This window comes from Carassius auratus, chromosome 20 (genome assembly GCF_003368295.1).
Source record: "Carassius auratus strain Wakin chromosome 20, ASM336829v1, whole genome shotgun sequence".
In the NCBI taxonomy this organism is placed as follows: Eukaryota; Metazoa; Chordata; class Actinopteri; order Cypriniformes; family Cyprinidae; genus Carassius; species Carassius auratus.
In genome coordinates, this window is record NC_039262.1 from 13505461 (window position 1) to 13532346 (window position 26886).

A 26886-nucleotide genomic window follows, 5' to 3' on the forward strand; every position below is an offset into this window, starting at 1 on the left:
TGATTCAACAGCATTGGAAGAAAGTTTATAGCCTCATTAATGGATATAATGTGTTGTCATTGAGTGCAGTTAATAGCCTCTGGATTTCTTTTTTTGTACTGCACATCATGACTGATAAAATCAATACAGAGTTTATATTCTTAGACAATACACATTCTTAAGTAACATGTGAAATACTGAAGTTTAGGTTATGTTCATGATTATAATACAGTATTTACAATACTTCGTAAAAAGCAAATCACCATCCTCAAAAGCTGTGATTTTGAAAGCATCAGCACAAAATCATACAACATTGTCTGGTAAATCAAAATGAACTCCTACTTAAATTAAATATTCCCTATACTTTGGAGTTGACTTGGAATTAAGTGTTGATGTGCTTTTAGTTTTAAGGCCCCGTAAAACTGGGGCTTCAGCTCCTTCTGCATGTCTAGAAGTTGATGTGTTCCTTGTAGAAACATTGCTATAAATATGTTCTGTTTGGAATGGTGGCACTTCGCCATAATCTGCTGGTGATGTATCCTGCTGGTCGCCTTGTTGAATGGAGGATAGGGATGCAATGTTGAACTCATCCATTTCCCTTTTCCTTTGCTGCTGTAATCTTCTGCGTTCTTGTCTTTGACGGACTTCAGAATTCTCTCTGAGGTACTCTCTGGCCTCCTCTGGTTCTAAGGGAGGTGGCGATGTCTGTGGAACTGCTGGTGGCTCATTTTGTGGTACTGGTACAGCCACATCCACAACATCATGTCCCACAGAGTGTTCGTCACTGGATGAGGAACTTGAATACTTTACCTTTGACTTCAGGCCAGTCTGTTCTACTGAACTGTCTATAAGCTCTCCTTTCATATTGTCCTTTGAAGTAAATTCAGAGGCCCATGATTCTGATTGGGTCTTTATTATTAATGCAGAACCTTTTTTCACTGAGGCAGGAGGTGACACCTGAGATGATAAACTGGACCATGTGGTTTCAAAGTCTGTATTTGTTGCAGGTGTTAAAGCTCTTTTCATTAATTTGGTTGAAAAGGATGGTTCACTCTTTGTGAATGCAATGTACCTCTTTACCTTTGGGATTTTATCAAGAGATACACCAGTTTCTTGAAAGAAATTTTTACCAATGATATTACCAGATGGTTTAACAGCTGAAGTGCTCAATATCTTTGTTTCTTGAGCTACCCCTGATATTCCAACTCTTTCAGCTAAGACAGCAGTTGATGCCCGAGCAGGATATTTACTTTCAATAGGTTTGAATTGAATGTATCTCTTAACTCTCTGTACTCTGTCAAGATTTTCAGATGAAGTGATCTCTGTCAATGATGCTGTTTTTTTTGCATTAGCAGATGATTGTACATAATCTTCAAATGAAGTGCTGGATCCCTTTAATTCTGTTGCTGTCACCTTTATGGATTTAGCAACACTTGAAGATGGAAGTTTTGACTTTGCAGAGGAATAAGGTTCATTTTGTGTGAATTCAATGTACCTCTTTACTTTAGGGATTTTGTCAAGAAATTCACCTGTTTCTCCAATGACATTGCCATCATTAGTAGATGGTTTATCATCATCTTCAGACGAAGAGCTTGGTATCCTTGTTTCTTTGGCTACCACAGATACATTGACTCTTTCAGCTGAGAGAGAAGTTGTTGTCTGAGCTGGAGATTGACTTTCAGGATGTGTGAAATGAATGTATCGCTTAACTTTTGGTATTTTATCAAGAGGTGCTCCAGTATGTCCACCAAAATAGTCTTCTTTAGAGGTGACATCATCCTCAGATGAAGTTATTGATCTTCGAGTTTCTAAAATGACTTCAGATATTCCAACTCTTTCAGCTGATAGAGAAGTTGTTGACTGCGTAGGGGACTGATGAGTGAATTGAATGTATCTCTTAATTCTTGGTATTTGATTAAGATGTGCTTCTGTTTGCCCAACAACACTATCTTCCTTAAAATTCTCATTAGGAGATACTAGAGTACTAAATCCTGTTTCTATCACCTTTACAGACTTCTCAGTGCTTGGAAGAGGAGATGGTGCAAGAACCTGGGAAGGTTCAGATTGTGTGAATTTAATGTACCTCCTCACTTTTGGGATTTTGTCAAAAGATTCACCTCTTTGTTTAAACACATCATCATTAAGAGTAGACAGCTGAACATCATCATTAGATGAAGTAACTGATTTCATTGTTTCTTGAACAACCCCAGATATTCCAAGTCTGTTAGCTGAGAGAGCAGTTGTCTGAACAAGAGGTTCACTTTCAGGCTTTGTGAATTGAATATATCTCTTAACCTTTGGAAATTTGTCAAGAGATGCTCCAGTATGTCTAAAGACATTATCTTCCTTAGCACTTAGTGTGACATCTTCCTCAGATGAAGTGCTTGGTCTCCTTGTGTCTTGAACTGCCCCCAATGTTCCAAGTGTTTGAGCTGAGACAGCAGATGTTGACTGAGCAGGGGATTGACTTTCAGGATGTGTGAATTGAATGTATCTCTTAACTCTTGGTACTACATTAAGAGACACTCCTTTTTTACCAGAGCTATTGTCTTCCTGAACAGCATCCTCAGATGAAGTGCTCTCCCTAGTGGCTGGTTGTTTGAGTTCATTTTTCGTCACCTCTGTGGATTTTCCCATGGTTAAAGGACGAAATTGTGACAGATTTGAGGAGTATGGCTGAGATTGTGTGAACGTAATGTACCTCTTTACTTTTGGGATTTTGGCAAGATATTCGCTCGTTTCTTCAGCGACATTCTCTTTTTTATTAGTCGGTATAACATCTTCCTCAGATGAAGTGCTCCATCTCCTTGTTTCTTTTGCTACAATAGTTGCATTGACTCTTTCAGATGAGAGACCAGTTGTTGTCTGAGCTGGAGACTGAAATTCAGGATGTGTGAATTTAATGTATCTTTTAACTCTTGGCACTCCATCAAGAGATGCTTCTGTTTTTCCAGAGACATCGACTGTTTGTTTGACATCATCCTCAGAAGAAGTACTCGATCTCTTTGCCTCAGATTTGGTTTTCACCTCAGTTGTGACTTGCAGTGTATCTGAAGTGGTGGGTGATTCTACTGGCAGATGAGATACAGGCTGTTTAAATTGAATATATCTCTTTACTTGTGGTACTCTATCAAGAGAAATACCATCGAAAGATACATCTGTTTTACCAAAGAAATGATCACCTTCATTCTGAGATCTGACATCATCTTTAGAGGTGCTAGTGGCCATAGACTTTACTGCCTCAGTTGTGGCAGTAGGACTGGATATTGATAGTGTTGGGGAAGAGGGTTTAGACTCTTTAAATGTGATGAATCTTTTTACTTTAGATACTCCATCAAAAGATACATCTATTTTCCTGAAGAAATTGTCTTCATTGGTTGTCAGTTGATCATCATCTGATGATGAGCTATATCTCCTTGTTTCCTGTATACCATCTTTCATAGTTAAGGAAGGTGGGGATGGCAGAGTTGGGGAATGAGGTTCAGACTGCTTGAAGTGAATGTATCTTTTCACTTTTTGAATATTTTCAGGAGATAACTCTGTTTGCATTAAATATCCCTTTTCTCCAGAGGATCTGTCAATTGTAGCTTCAGGTTTCACTGCCATATCAGTTGTGACTTTTGTAGAGGATGATACTGACGGCTGAGTTGGAAAATGATGTTTGGACTGTGTAAATTGAACATATCGTTTAACCTTTGACACTGCATCAATGTTTATTTGCCCCCAGAAATTGTTTTCTGTAGCATCAGATTTGTCATCCAACTTGACAGATGTGCTGGAACCTGTCTCCACTACAGCCTCAGGCCTCTTGGTTGAAATAGGTGAAGATGTTAGAGTTGGAGAGAAAGGTTTTGGCTGATTGAATTGAATGTATCTTTTAACATTTGGCACTGTATCGAGAGATACACCTATCTTTCTAAAGAAACTATCTTCATTGGTTGTAAGTTTGATATCATCATCAGATGACGTACTTGATCTCCTTGATTCGGGTTGTGCCACTAGTTCCGGTGATATACTTTCTTTGTTCAAGGTCAGTGTTGTTGAACAAGGTTCGGCGTTTGAGAATTGAATATATCTTTTTACTTTTGGAAGAGTGTCATAAGATGCATCAAGTTGTCCAGCAAAATGTTTATCTTTAGTGGTTTGTTTGACATCATCCTCAGAGGAGAAACTAGATCTCCTTGACTCTCCTGGAGTTGGTGCTAAAAATTCAGGTATGGCTACCCCAGTGGTTGGTGGAGGAGATGGTAATTGGACTTGAGGATAGGAATCGGAGTGTGAAAACTGAAGGTATCTCTTCACTTTTGGTAAATGATCAAGGGATAAACCTTTTCCAAAGAGATTATCTTCATTAGTGGTCACCTTAGTTTTTGACTTAGTTTGAACATGTGATTGAAGATTCCCCTCATCTGGTTCATGTTCATGTTTGTTAAACAGTCGTGCACTTATTTCTCTTAATCTCATTAGACCTTTAGACCTTTTCTTGTCAAATACATCTGTGCTGCTGGAGGAGTTATCAAAGTCAATGTTAAGGACTTTGTCTGTTTTCTTATCTAGTGTAGTGACTCCTCTGTTTATCCCAGGTGTAATCTCTAATTTTGTTGGGTATTCCAAAAATGTATCATCTTCTTCACTGGAAGACGATCTGTCAGTATCATAGCCTCTATTGAGTCTGTTTATACTTGACCTATAGGCAGGATGGACATGGTATAGTGGCAGACTATCATAACTTCCATAGTATGATTGATCTTGTTTTTTGCTTTTAGACTTTTTTCCTGATAATCCTTTCTTGGTAGAAGTAGGTGATGATGGCAGAGATGAGGAATGCTGTTTGTGCTGATTAATATAAATGTGTTTATTCACATTTTGACTTGTATCTTGACTTGTAGGTGTGGTGCTTGGTTGCAAAGATTTTATTGCTTGCTCAGTTGTGGTCTCAATTTTAGGTTTGGATACGGAGAGAGCTGGGGAAGAAGATTCAATCTGTTTAAATAAAATGTATCTTTTCACTTTTGAAACTCCATCAGAAGATACATCTAAATTGTTGCCTTTAGTTGTCAGTTCAGCATCATCGTCATCTGAGGATGAGCTATAACTTTTTGCTTCCAGCATATCACCTTTTTTGGTGAAGGAAGGTGATGATGACAGAATTGGGGAATGAGGTTCAGGGTGTTTGAAGTGAATGTATCGCTTCACTTTTTGAATTCTATCAGGAGATACCTCTATGTGTGTTAAGCATTTGTTGTCTCCAGAGAATACATCAGTGTTAGCTTCAGATTTCACTTCAATATCTGATAAGGTGTTGTTCTTCTTTGTTGAGGTATGAGAAAATGATGGTAGAGATGGTGGTCCAAAATTAGGTTTGAATGGTTTAAATTCAACATACCTTTTAACCTTTGGCACTGTATCAAGACCCACATCTACACATATCCCACACTTGTCAACTTTACTCTTTCTTGGGGAGTCATAAATATGCATACTCTCATCAACGCTGTCTCCATGAGTAAGTGTCAAACGTATGTCTGATGGCTCTAGAGTGATTGTCTCTTGTCTTATAAGAATGCCAGCACTAGGCATTCTTTTATTTAAGGTGACATCTTCAAATTTTTTTAAAGTGACCAAGTTTGCATAGTTCTCTGTGTCTGATTCATCCATTAACTCTGGGTTTACAACATAATTGTTTTGTCCACCTACACTTTCACCACTTTCACTGGAATTAGAGGAGCTTACTATGTCAAAGAGCTCCAGCTGCTTTAAATCATCAACAAGAACTTCTTTACCAAAAGGTTTGTCGAAATCAAGAACCTCTGAATCAAGATTCGTTTTTTCTGAAGGTGATTCTGCTTTACTTTGCCTCCACATGTCATCATTCTTCAGTGGGTGTCCTACAGCAGAGCTGGAGAGATCACGGATACTTGACCTTTCAGAGCAGTCAGTGAAAGAAAAGCTTTCTCCACTGTCATTCCACAACTCTGGGTCCAAATTATCAACATTCTGTTCAGTCAGTCTGTTTGACCATTCTGAAAACGGCTCTGTACTAAATCCTGGAATTCTACCTATTGTGTTTTTGTTTGCCGGTATAGTGACAGGGTCAACACTTTGTTCAGTTTGTTTTGAGAAGTTACCTTCATGACTTGACTGAGATGATGTTGAAGAGCTACCCTTTCTCTTTAACTGAGTAATATCATCTGCATCTGGAATTGGCTCAAATTCCATGTCTTCGGTTGAGCAGGGTGGCAGCTTCTTACCATTTATGATTAAAGCATTCTCTTCCTGTAGTGAGCTACTACTGCTGTCTGCTCTTCCTCTGTGAACCTCCATCTCAAGGCCCTGCTGTTTCCCATCAGTTATTGAGGATTTATTTTTTTCAATGGTCTCATAAAGAGTCTCAACTTCTGTGTTGCTCTCAGAGGATCCATCTGCTTCATCATTCTCTACTGTAATATAGTAAGGCACTTGATTTTCCACTTCTGTGACTTCACTAAATGTAACTCTTGAACCTACTCTTAATTCTTGTTCTTGGTCTTCTACATCACAGTACCCTTCATTCACATACGGCTGGGGCCCAGTGGAGGTGGTGGTTGTTGGTGGTGGTGGTGTCGATTGTCTCTTGGATCGTATTCTCCTCCATAATTTGTCTAAGAGTGGTCTCAAAAGAACACCAAGGATAAAGGCTACAATAAATGTAATGATGACAGAGAGGCAGACGGCAAGGACAAACTCTGACTGGTCCCTTGTTTGCCGTACAACAGGATCATTCCTTGCTGTGTTTTTATTTTCTTCCTGGTCCATGATGATTGCTGCTTCCCTACGTGGTCTTGAGCCACTGCCTTTTTTATTGACATATAGATCAAATACTGATATGTGCTCCCCTTGGAGACCTGAAAGGCATACATAAAGTCCTGCATGCTGCTCTGTAATGTCCTTAATTAGAAGATTTGGTTGGTTATCTGTGACTTGGCCATGTGGAGTCCACCAGTGAACCAGCATGATATCTAGAATAAAAATAACAGGACATTTCATCATTAAATGTGCATTAGCATTTACATTGTCTACATGTGGATTTTAGGAGTTACATGACTTGAACATTTTTAATAATGTCTTGTTTCAGTAAATTGGACTGTGATTTTATAGTCAAGATACAGACAAGTAAGCAGAAATACCTTGGCTGTCATTGATGCAAGGAATTGATATTTGCATCCCCTCATCCACAATCATGTTACGATAGTGACCAGATGTACTGGATTCATGTGTTGGACAAGTAAGCTCCGAATCCTTCAGGTGAAGCAGATCTTTTCCAGCATGATGTGGTGGAGAGGCACATATAACTTGCCAGGAAGCATCACCCATTTCAGTATCAAAGCTAATCCATTTTCTCAAGGTCTGCAAATTGCAGTCACACCTCCATCTGTTGAAGGAGACATTGACCAAGGCATTCAGGTTTCGCAGGGACTGGTAAGCAGGAACAGGAATGGTGACCAGCAGGTTATAGCTCAGATCAAGGACCTGGATGGAATTAGTCAGTGAAAATGTTTTCCACATTTTAATGCATGCTGAGTTAGTTACGTTCATTTATGCAATAACTACAGAGTCTGTCAAAAGACATGCCACTAGGGAGAGTACACTCACAAACATGTAAAATTGCTCTTAAAATGATTTCCCCTTAGGATAAGGTTACGATATCAAGTGGCAGGTATTAAAATGAAACTCAAATAAGTTGAATAGTTAGAAGATGTTACCTGCAGCTGTTTTAGGTCTATAAAAGCTTGTGGTTGAATGCTTATGATGCTGTTATGCTGGAGATGTAACTCTTTCAAATTAATGCAGTTGTCCAGGTCAGCAAGGCCTATCTTAGATATCTGGTTGTAAGACAGCTGAAGAATCTGCAGAGACTTCATGCAGCCCAACCCTGAAAGCAATATGTATATTCAGAATATCAAAAGGTAAACTTAATGCAATGATTAACAGCCATGCAATGATAAACTAGTTTCTAGTTAAATATCAATGCGTTCGTTTAGTCACTAACAGGCGTTGCATTATTTATCATTAAATAGCAACGTCAAACATTTTGCAGTTGTTTGTTGTAATAGTTCAAATCCAAAGCAATATAATGCATTAAAAAGAGAAAAACACATGGATCATAGATGTCATAGATCGTCGATAGAAGTGTTTGGCTGCGCCCAGATTTAAATCTGAGCTCTACCTGTTAAAAGCTTGACTTGACCCCATAAAACACAAGCACCTGTTTGTGTCAATATCTGTGGCTGTAACAAAACCTAGCATAAAAGTGCACTGTGTGGATCACTGCTACTTCAAATCAGGGAGGTTCTTGCAGCAACTCTGCTTGAATAAGTTCAGGACTTTACTCTCAAGATGTTGGTAATGGTATTCTCATTATTAACAAATAATACTTGCATATAAGAGGCTAATATTTTTTGTCTTAATATTTAAATGCAAACTACGGTGCTTAAAATAATGAAAAGGTATGCAAACCAGGATATCAAAAAGGTTCTTGTGCACAAAGGAACAAAATTGAGTTGATTTAGAGAGGAAGGCTTGCAAATGTTCTTTCAGAGAAGAGATGGAGAAGTCTCTTGCCTATTTTAAGAACCATGTTGACTGCTGATCTGAAACGAGGGTGTGTTGGACAGGGGTTTATCAGAGAGAAACACTGAGGCTGTGCCCTGAATCACAAAGACCTGAAAAACATTGAGGCGCCAACATCTAATTCAGTGCTTACAGCCTGGCCGGATCGGGATCTGCTAAAGCTAAGAGCATAATTTAAAATCCGATTCTTGGCCTTTGACAACAAGTCCCTTTGGATTTCAAACAGGCTGACATAGAAACATTAAACCCTGCCAAAATTGACTATCAACTTTCTAGTAATCACATCCTCGAACAGGATTTCAGAAATAAAATGAAAGAATTAGCCATCCCATTAGAATAGCACTGGAAATAAAATTTAAGATGTACCCTACAACGGATAATATTCAAAATCAAATAGAGTTGTGAACGAAACCTTAAATAGCCATCCTGCATTGTGAGACACCTTTGGACACATTAGGACTCAATGTACGCATTTATGTGAAGGATGGTCAAAATACAAGGCCATAATGAAGTTCATTCTCTGGAATGTGTTTAGACCATTATTACCCTTTTACAGCCCGTTATGAAGCACAGGAATGCCAGCGCCCAACCCTTGTGACTAGGATCACAGGTGATTTCTTTTCCCCTCGTGCTGAGGGAGGATCCTGTGACTGGTTAAAATGGAATTTAACAGATCAAGAGTGCGCAATTCCAACAGATCAAAGGTCCACTTACCACAGTCATTTACCACAGGGTGGAGAATGTGTGTGGGTTTTATGAATTTTACAGATTGTACATAATAAAATTAGTTTAATATGAGTCTATTTTAAGCTAATTTAATTGTTTTTAGTAAACACCTAGTTTCTATCTATCTATCTATTCTATCTATCTATCTATCTGTTTTCTGTTTAATATGCTTTTCAGGTCAAAGGAAGGGCAGAGATACTGTTTTTTTTCTTCATCAAGCATGTTGAATAAATAACTACTGTTGTAAGGTAAAGTAAAGTGTGTATCACATACTCATGTGGCACATACCCTTTGGTAGATGTTTTAGATGGTTTCTTTCAGCAGACAGCAACTGAAGGTCAGGTGCCCAGGACATGCATTCTTGTTCTCCACTTGACAGGGTCCTAGTGCCTGCCCGGTCCTTCTTCAAAATCAGAGACAGGCTCTCCAGAGCATTACTTCCCACCCAAAGCTGCAGAAGTCCCTTCAGTTTTAAATGACCAAAGCTGAGAGGAGCCAGAGAACGCAGGGCATTATTGGATATGTTCAAGGAAACCACATTTGCTGGGATGTGTCTGGGAATCTCAGTCAGACCCAAAGAAGAGCAGTTCAGGAGTGGACCGCGCTGGCACAGGCAGGGAACAGGACAGGCAGAGGTGGGGAAAGAATGTGTCCCCCAAAGGTGGAGGAGCAACACTGCCACACCAAGCACTGAGATGTACGCTGACATTATAGTCAGCCCTGAATGATATAAGCAACAAATAACAGATTGGAGAAGTGAAAAAGTAATCCTTACAGAACATGGCATACTCACATTACTATGGTGCTATATAGATAGAAAATACATGCTTTTTTATTTTTACTAAGCTGTTAGGATGAAAGCAAAGAAATTCTCTCCCTTGTGAAATACAATACTGCATCACAAAATCAATCATATGTACACATACATATACGGTTAAAGAGTCTAAATCATTAAACACTAATCCTTTACTTGCCTAAGCTTAAGGGAAAATTAATATAAAACTTTTATACAACTCTCAGATAGACTGTATGAAAAATACATAGTAGATTTGTTTAAAACTAACCTTTTAGGGTAGCAGTTCTCCACTCGGCTCAGGCGATGATCTGTCTGTAACTCTGGATAATTACCAACAAAACACTGAGACCAACTGAGAAATTCTTTGACTTTATCTCCAACTTCCCTAAGATCAAAGTCTGAATAACATTATGGCACCAGAGACACACACATAAAGAACAATCTTTCTACAATCACTCACTTGCCCGAGTTAATGTCTTACTTAGGTTTGCTCCCTCCCAAGCATTTTAAGAATGTAAAAAAGTCAAATGAAAATACAATTTATAAATAAAAATCCTATTTAATGTTCAATACATAAGAATAAGTTTTCACATATCTATGCAGATACATTAGTGAATTGCCACTAGATTATTGACCAAAATTAATAATTGACAAATAATTGAATATCTTAACTCAGTTGTCACATGATATAGTTAGCAGCTGTATTTGTTATTGTTGAGATGAATGCATCTAACAGTCCCAAGTCCCAACAATCACAATACACAGTTTTTTTTCAATCAAAACCGCATTTGCATTTATTAACAAAAACACTGCAATATGAAAGCATTTTTTTTTTTGTGACTTCCCTTCTGACAATGTTGAAAAGATCTAAAACCACAGATAATCAGATGGTTTCAGATTAACAGACTAATCCATTATAGAGGGCGGAAAAGAAAGCCACATCTGACAGTCTCTTAAGATTTTTAGTTTGGACATCACAATAATACTGTGTTCAGAAATAACAATAAATACCACACATGTACCCAGATGAACTAGGCCAAGAAGGTTAAATTGCACAACATATCACACTCAGGTAACTCAATTATATATCATAGAAGTTTCCTGTTTTTATCTTATTAAAAGATAACACACTGGTACACACCTCTGAATGTTTCATAGTAATTTCTCATTAAGAGGGTGATTGGGCACTATAATACAAGCCTTGAAAATATGCTCCATGGTGATGCATCCCTATCCACTGTTTTAGGATCAGACTTTTAGTGTTACTTATATAAAATGCAGTTGTTTTGCTGATCCTGCTGCAGTGTAGATAAAAACAAAAAACAAACAAAAGAAAAAGGCAAAATCATGACCAAGTAAACATTTGTGTTATAAAAACCAACCCTGAAAAAATCTTAATGACATCTGAGCTGTTGAATAGTATTGGCCACTTTAAATCCCCTCTTCTAAAGTCACATTGGCCATGTAGCACTAGACTTTCAGACCAAAGAATGGAGAAAGGTTTATAACAGACAAACTATTTTAACACTTGTATCAGTCAAACAACACCCCTCTTTTTATGTGCCCATTTGATGGTTATTAATGACAGGAGGGGATCGTAAAAGAGAGTAATAATATTGCTCAGAAATCACTGGACTCAATAACTCTGCTACAATACAATATAAAAAGCACATGCAATGAAGGCTGAAAGCAGAAAGCTTAAAGGCTGTAAAACACTGAGGTGAGCCAATGACAATGCACAGAGAGCTCTCAGCCATAAAAGAAAAGAGTACTGTTTGTGCTGGGTCGGATTTATGGTTATAAGGGAGCCATTATCATCATAGAGGTATGTGTGTGTGTGTGTGTGTTCTTAGAACTCTAATAAAGCTGAGTGGGTTTGTAGAAAATAACTATCCTGGTGGGTGGGAGTGTGAGGGCAGATAGTGTGCATTTTTTGTGTATTGCATGTGTATACACTAATATTATAATTATTATCCAGTTTTTCAGAAAATAAAAAACTAAACATTTCCATCTTTGTATATTTTGGCAGTTCACACTAAATATCCATATGAAGGCATTAATGAGCATCTGTATGTGTTTTCCAGTGGTATTCCTTTCTCTTTCATTAGTGTGCTGCTCCACACGGATTGTCGGATGTTTGGCAGCCCATGTTGGGGTATTTGACCTGCACTCTGAACAGTGTCCCGTCTGCACACATGCAAAGTTTATACCTCTCCAGCCCTTCATTGAAGTACAGGTGTCCTCCTGATGAGGAGTTCGGTATACGTGAAGGACTGAACATTACTGAGCCATTCAGAATAATGCTGTTTTCCTGCACACAAAATAGAAAAAACAACATTCACACACTCTTATTTATGTTTAGATTATATACAGGTGCTGGTCATATAATTAGAATATCATCTTTAAATCATCATAGCTGATTTGTTTCACTAATTTCATTCAAAATATGAAACTTGTATATTATATTCACTTATTAAACACAGACTGGTATATTTAAAATGTTTATTTCTTTTAATTTTGATGATTATAACTGATAACTAAGGAAAATCTCAAATTCAGTATCTCAGAAAATGTGAATATTGTGAAAAGGTTCAATATTGAAGACACCTGGATGCTACAATCTAATCAGCTAATGAACTCAAAACACCTGCAAAGGCCTTTAAATGTTCTCTCAGTCTAGTTCTGTAGACTACACAATCATGGGGAAGACTGCTGACATGACAGTTGTCCAAAATATGACCATTGACACCTTGCACAAGGAGGCACAGGTTATGTAGATGTTGTTCATGTATTGTGTGTGTGTGTGTGTGTGTGCGCGCATCTGGAGAACTCCGCTGTGCACGATGCAGAGAGTGTGACCATATAATGTTGAGACAGGAATGACATTCCGTCGTTTAAATAAGATAAATAACATAATGCTATTTAGTTTGTTTAATAAAAGAACAAAGGTATCTATAGGTACATTTTATATTATTTACCTGTAGAGAAAATAATGTAATTAATCAATATTGACCTTCAGGGGGGGGGCCGTGGGGGGCCACCCCCTAATATGCCAGGGGACAAACACTGCATGTATGTGTATGTATTTATATATACACACAATAAATATACACAGTAAACACATGTATTATGCAAACACAAACTTTTACTTTGGATGTGATTAATCACATCCAATTGTTTGACATTCCTAGAAAAGTATTACAATTAAGTTGACTTGCATATACAAATTTAAGGAAAACATTTCAACGCTTTTAACTACTTACTGCTTTTAGCTCAATGTCCCCACCCACGCTGAACTCCACAGTTTTGCCCATGATGTAAACTCCCTCGTTGCCACGAATAATGGCCTTCCCGTCACCTTTGATAGTGAGGTCAGATGACGCATTGCTGGTGATCTGCAAAAGATGGCAGTGAGTCACTGTACAAACACACCTCAGGCTTGACTAATCAAAAGACGTAGATTAAGACGATCATAAATCTCATATTAACACTTTTCATAGATAAGATTTGTCCTGACATGTAAGGGATGTATGCGGTGTGATGAAAATTCGACTCAATTATTGAGTCAGGTCTGTTGCTCACTCTCTCAGTAGAGGCTTTCTTCACGTTGAGAACCTTGACCTCTTTGGGCAGGTGGAACTCGTGGGTGTCAAAGTCAGTGCTAAAGAAAGTCTTCTGAGTGCGGGGGTCAGTGAAGGAGATGCCCAAGTCGCTGACGACAGACGTCTTATCTTCCTCTACGCTCAGTTTGGTGTTGCCCTGCTGGAACACCACCTGTAACTCACACAAAGAACACTTAAATCAATACACTTTCTCAAGTCATCACTCAGAGCATACAGACTTGTTGAAAGGAAGTCAGATTCTATGCTGACTGACTGGGTTATTGTTGCCAGTAATGACGAGGTCCTGGTCCTTCCTGCCGCCCACTGTGCTCTTGTGTAGTGGATGGATCACGCCCATATCAGCCTTCTGTTTGAAGCGTAGCAGTCCACTCTCATGAAACTCCATACTTTCACAACCTCCAGGACCTATCCGTATCACTGTCCATATCACCAGCGTTATCTAGAAAACACAGATAATGTATAACACTCTCTGTATTCAGTGAGCAGTAGAGATGTAACTCAAATTACATGATATTTTCCAAAAAATGATTTGATGCTAAATATAGTATAAAACGATAGTATATCCTATCATTTAAGTATCACAGACCCAACAAAGAACCAGTAAACTCACAATGAGGTTGATGAGTGCAAGCAGAAAAAGGAGGATGATTATGCCAATGGCAATGATGCCCTTGCGACCCCTCAGTCCTGTTTTGTGAAGTCTCTCCTCTTCAATCGGAATATATCCAGCCCTAAAATTACTGTTGTGCTCTTTATTAACTGATCTGCGCTCGATAGCCTTCTCCCTCATAGACTTCTTCACCGGTGCATTTGGGATTTCCTTTGGATATGAGGAAAAATAAGATGGTACATTAGTTGGTACAATTATTTTCTGTTACTGCACATTTACTAAGATTACCAAACAAGAACCCCTCAAAAATATAGCAGTACTCAGATAGCTTTACTTAAATGATTTGCAAAATAACAATTACAATTAATAAGGGGAGCCTATATACTTAAGCCACACTTAAAATTTTACATTTTTCTGAGTATTTCTATTCCAAATACATTCAACCAACTGTTTTCAAGGTTAATTTTTAGCAGATACATGAACTAAGTTATCCTCAAGTTCACACAGGTGTAATGGCATAATAACTAACTATATAGATACATTTATCATGTTCACTAATGATTGACAACCACACAATGTCAAAACACTTTTTAATTTAAATTTAAACAGCACATATCTTTTATATAATAACATTTTATCACGTTGTATCATTTAATTATAAGCATATCTATTTTGAATATGCTTAGAATAAATATCATTTTAGTTTAATATTTTATTATATTTTAATCATTTATATTTAAACATGTAACTCAATGTTGGTTTTAAACATGTCTTACATGCTGTAATACTTTTGGGACCAGTATCACAGTGTTTAATAATAATACTTCATATTCTCAGTACTTAATAATGTATATTAGTATATACAATTTTGCATAGAGCACTTAAATAGTGGAAATTGACTTTTAACCTGAGTTACTTTCGGTACAAGGGAGTCTGATTGTCCGATGTGGGAATATGCAGAAAATAACATAAATCTCATCCTATTACAACAATTTCTCTTTTTCCTCAGCTAAATGCGTCTTCTTTTCGATTTAACGAACACTACACATTAATTAACAATACGCACTTTCGTGCTAAGTGTGGCGGCTAAAAAAGAAAGCAGTGTTGCTGTCTTCAGGAATGCAGCAGACGAGTCCGTGTGTCTGACTGTGTCTGCCTAAAAATAAATGACACGCAGCCCTTTCCTCTGTACACGAGGGAATGGTTTTATTTTAAAGCTCCAAAGCATCACCCTCCAGTATATCCACAGCAAACTCTAACCCTGCAATAATGAGTCAATTTTTCCATAAACGGACTGGGCATAAATTGCGCAGATGGTCGTTATTCATTCACATACATCGACATAGACATCGTTACAATCTTAAAGTTACTATACATCGCTCGCTTTAACGCTCAAAATCGCTTGAAAAGCACTGTAAAAGAGAAAACATTCACAATTCACATTGAAAACAGACCTGCTCTGACGCCATGTTGACCCTCCCTCTCTCTCCAGACCAGCACTGACAGCTTCACACACAGGAGAGGAGAAACCACCGCGAGGGAACCGTTATACAAACAATAGTTCCAAACTGACAAACCTTCACGCGGATGATTCACTTCAATCCTGGCTAAATGAAATGTAGAATGAAATTTTCCATAAATATAGGCTAGTGTTGAAGAAATTAGTTATTTTTAAGGGAGCACACTAACTATGTGAGGTGGTTTGTTCCACCGCTATAAAGAGCCAGTTATGATGAGCATAGACGGTTGTGACTCGCCGTATAAGGAAAGTAGTAGAGCATATCATAAAATGAAAATGACAAAACATTTTTTGTTTTAGTGAAAATTTGTTTACATTGAAGAAAAAATATTCGTAGTATTAACAGAAAAAAATACAATGGTGAATGACAACCATGAATGTTTTTTTTTTCCCACAAAAAATTAAATTATGAATTAACTATGAATTTTCAGACTACTTTTACAGTAAAATATTGTTACAATTGTTTTAAATTAGTCATTATTTTTTAAATTTCCCTGTGTAAACAGTCTGTTTATTTATTTATTTAAATAGAAAGGGATCTTTTATGTGTGCATTTGGGTGTTTTGTGTTGCAGTTCTGCAATTTATTTAACGTTTGTGATTTATTTTAGAGTTTACCAATGTGTTACCTCTTTGTTTTACTAGGTCACACTTGCTGGATGTGAAGTCGTGCAACAGTTACAGTGCAATACTAGAAATGATTTATTTTCATTTAATTTGAGATCAGGACAGAGGCTTGTAATTTTGACACGTGATATAACTTTAAATGATGGAAAATCAATTAAGGCATTACACATGTCCTTCAAGAGAATGTAAATAAAGATCTTCCTGCACTTGGCATCTGACACCCACTTAACAGTGTGAGATTTCATCACTGAGAACTGAGCTTCACCTTCAGACGGAGACACCGAGTAACATAATAAGAGGCCGTGTTACAAAAAGGTTTAGGCTGTCCACATTGTGCTTATACAGCTATATTTCCTCAAACTGAGAAGTCTAGTAAACCGTTGCTACAACTGAAAGCGCGTCCATGGTTTCGGCGAAGGTCGAGGGTGTGAATGGTGGGCTTTTACGAGCAGTATAAATACAAAGAGCGTAGTCTCGCGCTGGATTAAGTGCGCTGGGACGTCCTGAAGCAGGATTACAGCAGAGATCTGCAGCTATGGCTGACACTTTACGACGACTGGTCAACTCATCTCCGTATGGTGTTTTGCAGGACAAACTTGAAGCTTGGTACAAAGACTATCATGTAAGTCATCAATAATTCAAGCTGCACTTAGTCTGTCATCAACCACAATAGTAGTAGACTTTACATTTTAGTCAGGTATGCGTAGAATATCAAGTGCACAAATTCAGGATTCACAGTTTTCAGGTTGTGGTATTTGAGACACTGTCTGGGGACTGTTTTCTCCACATGTATTTAAACTATTTAGATGCATCTGCTTTGCGGCTGGAGTTTTGCACAACTCAGAATGCACAGTAACCTGACGTTAGATGTTAGATGGCAGTAATATACTGGAGTAGTTGCCAAGCATCCTGAATTAATATGCACAGTGGTGTCCTGCATTGTGCTTTTATAACAACAGACTTTAGTAGTAATATTTGCTTTATTACATTGCTTTTGCGGCAGAGTTTGGTTTCTATGGACGCTCGTTGTCAGGACAACTGGGACTCCATTCCTGAGCACTTCTGATTGGCTGAAAGCAAACGTGCGCGCTCCCGTCAGGCTTGTGTTTCCGAATGGAGGGAGTCATAGGAGTTTTTACTCTCTTCGTGTGTGTAATGAAATTGTATCTTTAAGCGTAGCTTATTTTAGTTATCATTAATTTATTCTATAAAAATACGTTAAGAAATGAAAGTCAAGTAGAATGTGTTGAGAAGAGATTAGCCTAATGTATTTTTTTATATGCTAAACATGTTTTTAGTTTTTTAGTCATTTAGATATTTTTGTGGGTCGGACCCTTACCCGAAAAACATAGAGAAATTAAAACATAAAAATAAAAAAATAAGCAGTTTGACTTCAAAATAAGTGTGACAAGAAGCTATTTTGTTTTAATTTGAAAGGTCAAAATTACGCTTAAATTAAAATGTATACATATATACATACATACATAAATACTGTACATACATGCATATAAACACCCACGTTTGTTTCTGTGGAAAGTGGGGACATCCCATAAGCGTAATGGTTTTTATACTGTACAAACTGAATATTCTATGGCCCTACACCAACCCTACACCTAACCCTAACCCTCACAGGAAACTTTGTGCATTTTACTTTCTCAAAAAACTAATTCTGTATGATTTATACGCGTTTTGAAAAATGGGGACATGGGTTATGTCCTCATAGTCACCCTCTCCTTGTAATACCTGTGTGATACCCATGTCATTATACAGAGTTGTGTCCTGATATGTCACAAAAACACCCACCCCCCCACACACACACACAGACACATTGAAATATCAGTATGAGTTTTTGTATACCTATTTGTCACTATTAGCAAAGCATTATTGCAATGAAAAGGTATTGTTTTCATACTACTTGATCAGGAAGTGCGATATCCGATTCAGCCCATTGTTGCAGTTTGGGGGCGTTTCCACAAATGCTGCTTCACTTGTCGCTGTTAGTTTCATACTAACTTTCTATACCTCATCTTATAACATCCTTTGGTTATATTTTCTCACAGGTGTTCTCTTGTGACCAGAACCTGAATAGGTGCTGTGAGCTAGTGGAGCTCACCTCTAAGATTCAGGGTCAGTTGTTCACCATACTCAACCTTACAGCGCAAGAAGGTAACAAATGGACCTGCCCCTATCTTTAACAGTATAATATTATTCACATTTAGCATGTCACATGGTTATTTCCTCTAGCTGACTGTTTAACAATACCATTCAAGCAGATTCTCTGTCCTCTTCCTTCCTCAGGGGGACATTATTCAGGTGTAGACACACTGAAATCTCGCCTTTTGCCATGGCTTGGCTCTTGCTTCACCATTGCAGCTTCGTCTGTCTCCGCAGATACCAGCCTTAGCCTCATTCAGGTCAGACGGATATCCAGAATCCTCTGCTGCTGTCTTTAACATTTGTTCCACATTTTAGCAACCACCAGTACGTGTTTTGTGTATGGTTGTGTTCATCAGTGAAATAACTATTCTGAGTAGCCATACCTGCATGCATGTGTGTGTGTTTCTCTGTGTTGGCGCATGTATACTTTTGTGTGTGCCAATCAGGAATCTGTGGATAAAGATCGGAGGATTCGTGAACTATCCTCAGTTCATGAGAGCGACATGCACAAAATAGAAGACAAGCTGTGTTCTACACGTATGGAGTTGGACACAGTTAAACAGGAGTCGGTATCAATTCTACTAACAAGTCTAAATGAGATAATTGGTGCTAATGGTTCTGTATGATCAAATGACCACCATCCTAATCAGGGTGCAATTTGTTGAAAAACTGAGGAATTGGGGAATATGTAGTATGCTTACATGCACCCAAAAAGTCTGCCAGTAATCGGATTGAAAAGCCTTCATGTAAACACTAACTTTTATATTATGGTTTACAAACTGGTCAGTTTTGAGCAAACTGGATATTTATTCATATTTTTGCTAAATAATAAGCTCTTCTGACATATTTTTCACATTTTTTGGGTAGGTCATCAAGGTTAAAACAGCAGTTATACTAAGCTCCGGTGATATTATAGCCGTGGCTTTGCATATGTGAGGCACACTGCATATGTACTCAAGTTTAGTTCCGAAAACATAAATGCACATGTAAATTAAAGTGTGAATTGGATTGCAAAGTTAAGGAGCTCGTATAAACAGAACCCTAACCCCTGACAAATTGCACCCTGATCCTTAACAATACACAATACATTGTAATACAGGCATGCTTAAGAACCAGAGTTACATTTTATACTCCATACAAATCAATCAAAGTCAGTTGGATTGTTTATTTGATCCCAGGCTTGCTGACACCCAGATTGAACTGGACTCCACAAAGAATAAATCTGTAACCACCCTCTTGGCCACAGAGGATGAAATACTACATCTAAAGGCAGAGTGAGTCAGAGATGGTGAACTTTTGTCTAAATGTCTGTTTTTCTCTTTGTGGATTAAACCATAAAGAACAATAAATGTTTGAGAATTTTAAATGTATTTTTTTGTTAAATTACCGAATGATGTGTTTGTGCCAGCTTGCGAGTTGCTCAAGATCAGGTTGATCTGTATAAGAGAAAGCTGGATGTACTTGATGACTATGAGAGGCAGGTCAGAATCCTACGAGACGAGATCTCGTTTCTCACTGCTGAAAAAACTGTTCTACAGGAGAGGTACGTTTGACATGAAAGCACCTCGTTGCTTGGAGTAAATGAGACTTAATCAAGTCTATCTTATTCTCTTGACTCATTTCCAGATTGGTCAGGAGCTGTTCACCTAGTCCTCTTCTCCGCCGCAGTCGCTCCGTTAGCCCTGTGAGAGGTGAGTCTCCTACACGCGCACAGCTCACCAGTTCCTCTCGGCACGCGCGGCTAGTGTCCCGCTTCTCAGACCTGTACGCCACAGAGCGACTGGAGTCTCAGAGTCTCCTGCGCAGATACATCGACGACATGGAAACAGTCCAGAGGATCCTTTTTATCGCTGTTGTGGTAAGAATAATGCTGGTTACCTATTTCCATCCTGTGATAACCACTAGTGTAGACTAGAAATAAAGTTATGGTGCTTTAGTAAAGTAAAGAACACAGCAGTTACTTAATTTGAACTTATCTGATCCTAAATTAAAAATAAATTATATTATATTATATTATATTATAGGAGCAGGGAAGATGCTGTATTATATGCTGTATTATAATAATTAGTATTGTCAAAAAGGAATCATTCCAGGCTGCCAAGATGGCCTATCGGCAGTTTAAATCACGTGTGAGGAAGACACTTTCCTCCACTCACATTGGTCCTGAGAGTCTGGAGGATGCAGTGGTGGATTACATTGTGAGAAATCTGGATCTGTATGACGTGCAGACAAGCGTTAATGTAAGTTTGACCATGGTTGCAATACATTTTTGTGATTAATTGTGTCAGCTCTGAAATTCTACATGTTTTTCATGCCATTTATTGTTATTTATTATAAGTATATTTATTATATAGCATTTTTTATAGTAACGGTATATTTTATTTTTAATAGATTTAGTAACAACACTGCTAGGTTCATATAAATGTAGTTCCCTTTTGTGTTGTTGAATAACATTTAATTTGTTCATTGTTCATTTCCATCTACAGGATGTGATAAACGCGATGAACGTAAACCCACGCATCTCTTTCCCTCCTGAGGTGGACTTTGTTCTGATCAGTAGCTTCATTAGGGAAGCATGTCGAATAGCATTCGCTATGCAGACTCTGGACCCAGCACTGGACCTGGCCTTCAGCTCAGATGGAGAACTCTATAGTGATGTTAAGTGAGTGGAGCTAATAAATCACACACACACATCAACACATAGCAAGGGTCTTGAGATGCAAATTTCATCTCCTCACACACAGAATTTGAAAAGCAGAACTTTTTCATAGGTGTATATTACACTTCTCTTCCTCTCAGGTACAGGCGCAGCTTTGACTCGGAGTTCACCGCTCCGCTTGTGGCGCATCACGTGTGGCCTGCACTGTTGGAGGGAGACACGGTCATACTGAAGGGAGAGGCGGTCACTAGGAGAGGAGCTCTGGTATGTGGAGGCTATTCAGAGAAAAGCAATCTAAATAGCATTCATACTAGTCACAACAACAATTAAAAAAAAGAAGAAAAAATAAACTTATCTAAAAGTTTTTTGTGGATATTTTTGTTAATATTTTTTAATAAATTGTATGCATTATTGTTAAAGAACTATGACATTGGTAAATATAAATAAATATAAATGAATAGTATTATAAATGATTAAATATAAAACGTGTTTAGGAGTTTAAAACTGACTAAAACTTAATGAACTGAATTTAATAGAAATTTTCAAAGAAACTGAACTGATGTTTGTGTGGATGTTTTGTCTAGTGGAGAAGCAGGAGTCGTAGCTCCAGTCCGGTTCGCTCTCGCACAGGAAGCCCCAGCCGCACATTTGTGAGTTTCTACTGACAACTCCAGCAGTTAGTCTTCCCATTCAAGCAATAATTCACATACAAATATTAAATTGTCATTATTTACACACCTTTACATTTTTTGAAACTTGAATGAGTTTCTATGGGACATAAAGTTATTTATAGCAGAATGTTTAAAGGTGCTGTTTTCTTTTATAATGAAAGCGACTTGTGTCCAAAGCTGTCAAGCAAGATTTACAGTGAATAATGATTTAAGTCAGCCTGTTGCTCACACAAAACGATCATATTTTTAAAGTTAATTTATGGTGTGTTTTGGAGCTTGACAACCCATGGTTCCCATCCACTTTCACTGCATGAAAGAGAGCAGCTTAGACTTTCTGCTAAACCTCTGCTGTTAAGCTTGATCCAGGTTTAAAATAAGGGTGAATAAATTGTCAGAATTTTCATTTTGTGGCAAACTATTCCTAAAACATTCCCGAAAGTACACAAGAAAAACGATATAGTCCACAATATAGTATACAGTCCACAATTCAGTGTGCGCATTAGTTTAGAAATTAAGTTTTCTTCATTTTCTTGCACATGCTTCCTCACTGAGTCTGTGGGTTAGTACAACTTCTTTGCAAATTCTTTTATTCTACTGTGGAATTCTTACAAAATAATTTCTGCTGTTTTTTGAGTCGTCTCACTCTCTCTCTCTGTCTCTTGTCAGATGCCCAGTCGTAGTCGAAGCCCTTCCCCTGGACGTCTCTCAAGTAATCGACTTTAAAGTTAGATACCTGACCTCACTTCATCTGCTGGATACAGATCCAAACAGAAGCAGAATAATCAAAACATTATTCTTTTTTTTCCAGTTTTAACATATTCTTTTCTATGTGTGGGATGAATTAGAAACTAAAGTGGATAACAGTTACCTTTATTACTGACTCTGTACCTATGAAGAATGGAGTCATTTGTCATTTTTAAACAGAATGCACTATTTACATGCTCCACATTAATATTCTGAGTGGACTGCACTTGACTTGACTGTACTTGGTTTGATTGGCCAGTTAAACTTTAATTATATTTGATCAGCACCATGAATATGCATTATACTGATCTGTGACTCAAAGTGAGGGAACAGCTCTCTAAATGTTAACATTTTACTCAGTGAGTCTAACAGGACCATTGCACATTACACTACCATTTTTTCATTCATATTTATAATACATTTTTGAATGGTGGTGTATGTGCTTGTTAAGGTGCTCTGTTTGTCTGTGATAACTGGACAAGTCCTTTAAGGTGCTATTCTTTCTCATTTTTAGTGTGCAGTGTTTTCATACATATATATGTGATTTTTATTTATACAGTAGGAAATAGAAAATCTGTTGTCTTCGAAGTCACACCTGCACACCAGCACTTTTGTAATTCGGATTCCCTATAGAATATTAATATTTTTCATTTTTATTTCTGTCATCACTCTGCATAAAAGTGCTGTATGTGAAGTGTTTACTGAACTGTAGTACATAATCTGTAGACACTAAAATAATATTTTACAGAATGCATTGAATGTATTTTCCCTTTAAGGCCACTTTTAATGTCAATTTGTATTTTTTCCTAATGTTGGTGTTATTATTATATATATATATTTTTTTTTTTTGGGTGCAAAAGAATCAGACTGCAGTGTTACAGTATAAGTTTAATGGTGCTCAGTCTGTTCTTCTGTCATGGTTACTCAAATCATTTATTAAATTTGTCTTAATGTACAAATATGTGTGCGTGTGAATCATTAGTAACAGACCTAAAACTTTTGGTTTTATATTGTTAAATAGATATTTTCATACAGTAAAATAATTTATCTGTGTGCAAATAATAAAAAAACAAAAAATGATTCAACATGGTTGTGTATGCATACTATTACTTAGTTTTCCTTGAATCATAAAAGAGTATATGAAGGAAGCCAAGGTTACATAAAAGATGGGTTATATTAACGTCAGTATAATGTGAGCACAAAAGGGAACCTAGTCCAAAAACCTTATTCTGTCTGTGTGCTGTACTGACTTCTACTTGTCACCACTAGAGGTCACTCGCATCCTACTAAACTGAGGAGAATACAGATTTATTACGCATCCATTATTCCATGGAAATTGGGATAATATTAAAGGTCCACTCAATAAATAAAAAAGAGATTTCTTCTGAAAAGTCATTAAAAAGAAATAATGTACACTCTGCAACCTCAGCATCCTAATAAAAGTGTTGTTATTTTTGTATCAAATAAATAGATTAAAATAAAAAAATCTAAATATTGTAATTTATTCATATTTTTTATTTGTTTTTCTAATTTCTTATGTTTATTTATTTATAGCAAATATGTGCTTTCATTTGGATTAACTGTTTTTGTTTTTCAAAAGCAGAATATTTGTATTTTTATTTAATTGTACTTCAACTTCAATTTATCTAATCATTTAATCATCTAATCAGTTAGTTGTCAAGGCAGCTCTATATATGTACACACATACACACACACATTTTATTTCAATGAACAAAAGTTATTTTTAAAAGTTTCTTGCTTTTAATTTAATTTAATTTTTATTTTTAAGAGATTTTAGTTTTGTTTGATTTTACATATGGGTTACCCAGCCAAATATTACTTACTTTATCTCTGCAACTCTCTTTTATTGGACAATGTAACTTCAAAACAGACAGATCAACAACAACAAAACATTACTTGTGTTCTTTCAAAGTATGGATTTTCAATTGTAATAGAAATAGAGAAATAAAAAAGAGGATAAAATACAGTCCATTTTAAAGATTTGAATTATGAAGTAAAATAAATTGCTAGCTAGGCAATGTACGTAATTAGAGGAGAGTGGATTCATTGAGACCCTCATGTATAACCACACACACACACACACACACACACACACACACACACACACACACACACACACACACACACACACACAAACCGGCTACAGAGACATGCTTCTTTAGACACATCTTTTTGCTACAAATAAAAGCATCATTATATAGTTGCTATGGCATCAGATAAACTCCTGCTGTTAAAGGATGAGACAGGATGAGAGGATGGTGAGGAGTGTAACTGTAGAAGGACTTCAAGGCTAAGTCATACTAACAAATAATAAAGCAGGCATCAGTAATACAGACTGGCGCAGCATGAACTCATACTCAATGGCTACTTATCATTTTCTTGAAATAAACAGATGCTGTATTTTGCTCTCTGTCCTAGAAATACCCCAACCAGCTGTTATTTTGAGCGCAGTTGCTGCCAGACCTGGACTGTCCCTTGTAGCAGACTGAGATCTGAGACCTCCAGCAGACCAAGGTTCGAGAAGTCTGAAGTCTGCATGCATAAAAAGCAGTATATGCTAAAATCCCTTCATCATTCAAAGTTTCATTGGTTTGGATAAACACTGGAAGATTTTTAATACAAAAAAAGCAACTGCAGCTGAAGGAACTGGACATAAATCAGTCATAAAACAACACTTATATGTTAGGGTTAATGTACATTTTTCTAAACAGCACTGTGTGAATATGTACATATAGCCTATGGTCAGAAAACGTGTAAGGAAGCATAATTAACCCAAAATTCTAGAAATAAATCATGTTGAGCCACTAGGTGATGATCTTGCGTTAAGATTGAGACACTCATCAGCTCATTGCATGAACCACAAGAGTCAAATGTTTACAGAATGAGACTGAAATAGTCATAGAATTATGATAAATAATAGGTTGTGTGCTCTTTAAAGAAATAGAACGAGAGAGAAAGGGTGGAGGGGGAATAAACGTTTGAGGCTTTTCCTTGAGTCTCCAAGTTCAAGTTCAGTCAGAAATGAATGCATATGAGAGTGTGTAATTGAATTAGAGTCTCATCCACAAACGAACTGAGAAAGTCAGAGAGCAGACTTCAAGAAAGAGAAATAGTAACAATCTGTATATTTGCAATATGTCATAGCCGCACTACAAAATTCCATTAGGAGTATCTTTTTGCACTCAGAGATTGTTGTAGCTGATAACAGTGTTGTGTTTTAAAATGCCGGACAGTTTTCATTGCTGGCTTGTCTGAGTTCATTTAGTCCTGATGGTGATGCCAGCAATAGTGTGGAGCCATTGTTCACAACTGCTAATTAAGACTGGGAAATTGCCACAAGCTAATGAGCAGAATTCTTCAGTCAAGCTTATTAGCAAAGCTTGGCAGCATCTCTTGGGCTTTTGCCTGGAGAGAGACTTAAATAAATAGAATGGAAGGAAAATAGATGAACTAACACTTCAGGGTGAGCAAGAGGGCACAGAACACGTGTTTATGGCAGAAACAAGAGTTCATCCTTAAATAACATAGATCATCGACATGAACAATCTAACCTTCAGGAGAATCACTTTTTAGATTCATATGACTATTGCCAGTGTTCGGGGTTGTGCATCATGTAATTAAATTACTTTCCCCAAGTAACTAAAATAATGGATTACTTCATGCATTTTAAAATTGCAAGAAATATCTTAATTAGGCTACTTTTTCAAACAAGGGCCTTTACAGTTACCAAGAATATAACTTTTGTGTTGTGTTTTTATTTTATTTTTTTGTAAAAAAAAAAAAAAAAAAAGGTGAAAAAAAAGCAAGCTCAGCTTTACAATTAGTTACTTTTTTATGGTGTAATGCAATATTGTAATGTACTACTTTTTAAAGTAACTTTCCCCAACACTGAAACTACTGTCAAAGCAGTGCATGTATAATAATAATAATAATAATAATAATAATAATAATAATAATAATAATAACAACAGCAACAATACTAATATAGCATAATCATTAATATAATTTATTATTAATATTAAATGAATTATTAATTACATAAATTCCTACCACTACTAATAATATGCTCATTATTATTTAAAAACAACATTTTTATATTTTAAGAAAAGGAACTTGAACTTAAGGCAGAGTTCATATCATCCTCTCAC

At 37.0% G+C, this 26886-nt stretch overlaps 3 protein-coding genes across 4 annotated transcripts; 1 reads left to right on the plus strand and 2 right to left on the minus strand.

The window, feature by feature from the left end:
* Positions 1-3: 3 nt before the first annotated feature.
* Positions 4-10888, minus strand: lrrc66 (leucine rich repeat containing 66). 2 transcript variants are annotated; one of them, XM_026291191.1, is made up of 5 exons: positions 10377-10888; positions 9601-10032; positions 7719-7888; positions 7143-7387; positions 4-6974 (listed from the first exon to the last, which is right to left on the minus strand). In XM_026291191.1, exons 4-5 carry the CDS (start codon positions 7327-7329, stop codon positions 322-324), a joined length of 6840 nt encoding a protein of 2279 aa, XP_026146976.1. In that variant the 5' UTR covers positions 7330-7387; positions 7719-7888; positions 9601-10032; positions 10377-10888; the 3' UTR covers positions 4-321. The 2 variants fall into 2 exon arrangements, with proteins under 2 accessions (XP_026146976.1, XP_026146975.1); XM_026291190.1 differs by having other exon boundaries at positions 7143-7485.
* Positions 10889-11110: 222 nt separating this feature from the next.
* sgcb (sarcoglycan, beta (dystrophin-associated glycoprotein)) lies at positions 11111-15966 on the minus strand. The gene is made up of 6 exons (XM_026291192.1): positions 15796-15966; positions 14342-14551; positions 13985-14170; positions 13691-13882; positions 13372-13503; positions 11111-12419 (listed from the first exon to the last, which is right to left on the minus strand). The coding sequence occupies exons 1-6, from the start codon at positions 15808-15810 to the stop codon at positions 12213-12215; spliced, it is 942 nt and encodes a 313-aa protein (XP_026146977.1). The 5' UTR covers positions 15811-15966; the 3' UTR covers positions 11111-12212.
* A 732-nt stretch (positions 15967-16698) lies between these two features.
* Positions 16699-23514, plus strand: spata18 (spermatogenesis associated 18). The gene is made up of 12 exons (XM_026291193.1): positions 16699-17108; positions 18547-18652; positions 18785-18900; positions 19090-19208; positions 19822-19917; positions 20052-20186; positions 20270-20501; positions 20725-20883; positions 21130-21305; positions 21443-21566; positions 21887-21952; positions 22640-23514. Exons 1-12 carry the CDS (start codon positions 17022-17024, stop codon positions 22694-22696), a joined length of 1473 nt encoding a protein of 490 aa, XP_026146978.1. The 5' UTR covers positions 16699-17021; the 3' UTR covers positions 22697-23514.
* The last annotated feature ends 3372 nt before the right edge of the window (positions 23515-26886 follow it).

Excerpts from the sequence above, each read along its gene's own strand:
- spata18 (XM_026291193.1), top strand. The coding sequence starts at position 17,022 with ATGGCTGACACTTTACGACGACTGGTCAACTCATCTCCGTATGGTGTT. Across the intron at positions 18,901-19,089 it reads CCAGCCTTAGCCTCATTCAG|GAATCTGTGGATAAAGATCG; the intron begins GTCAGACGGATA and ends TGTGCCAATCAG. Across the intron at positions 21,567-21,886 it reads TCACTAGGAGAGGAGCTCTG|TGGAGAAGCAGGAGTCGTAG; the intron begins GTATGTGGAGGC and ends TGTTTTGTCTAG.
- lrrc66 (XM_026291190.1), bottom strand. The coding sequence starts at position 10,021 with ATGTCAGCGTACATCTCAGTGCTTGGTGTGGCAGTGTTGCTCCTCCAC. Across the intron at positions 7,889-9,600 it reads TCTAAAACATCTACCAAAGG|GGTTGGGCTGCATGAAGTCT; the intron begins GTATGTGCCACA and ends TATTGCTTTCAG. Across the intron at positions 7,486-7,718 it reads TAGACCTAAAACAGCTGCAG|GTCCTTGATCTGAGCTATAA; the intron begins GTAACATCTTCT and ends AATTCCATCCAG.
- sgcb (XM_026291192.1), bottom strand. Across the intron at positions 13,883-13,984 it reads TTACTGGCAACAATAACCCA|GTGGTGTTCCAGCAGGGCAA; the intron begins GTCAGTCAGCAT and ends TGTGAGTTACAG. Across the intron at positions 13,504-13,690 it reads AGAAAGCCTCTACTGAGAGA|ATCACCAGCAATGCGTCATC; the intron begins GTGAGCAACAGA and ends CATCTTTTGCAG.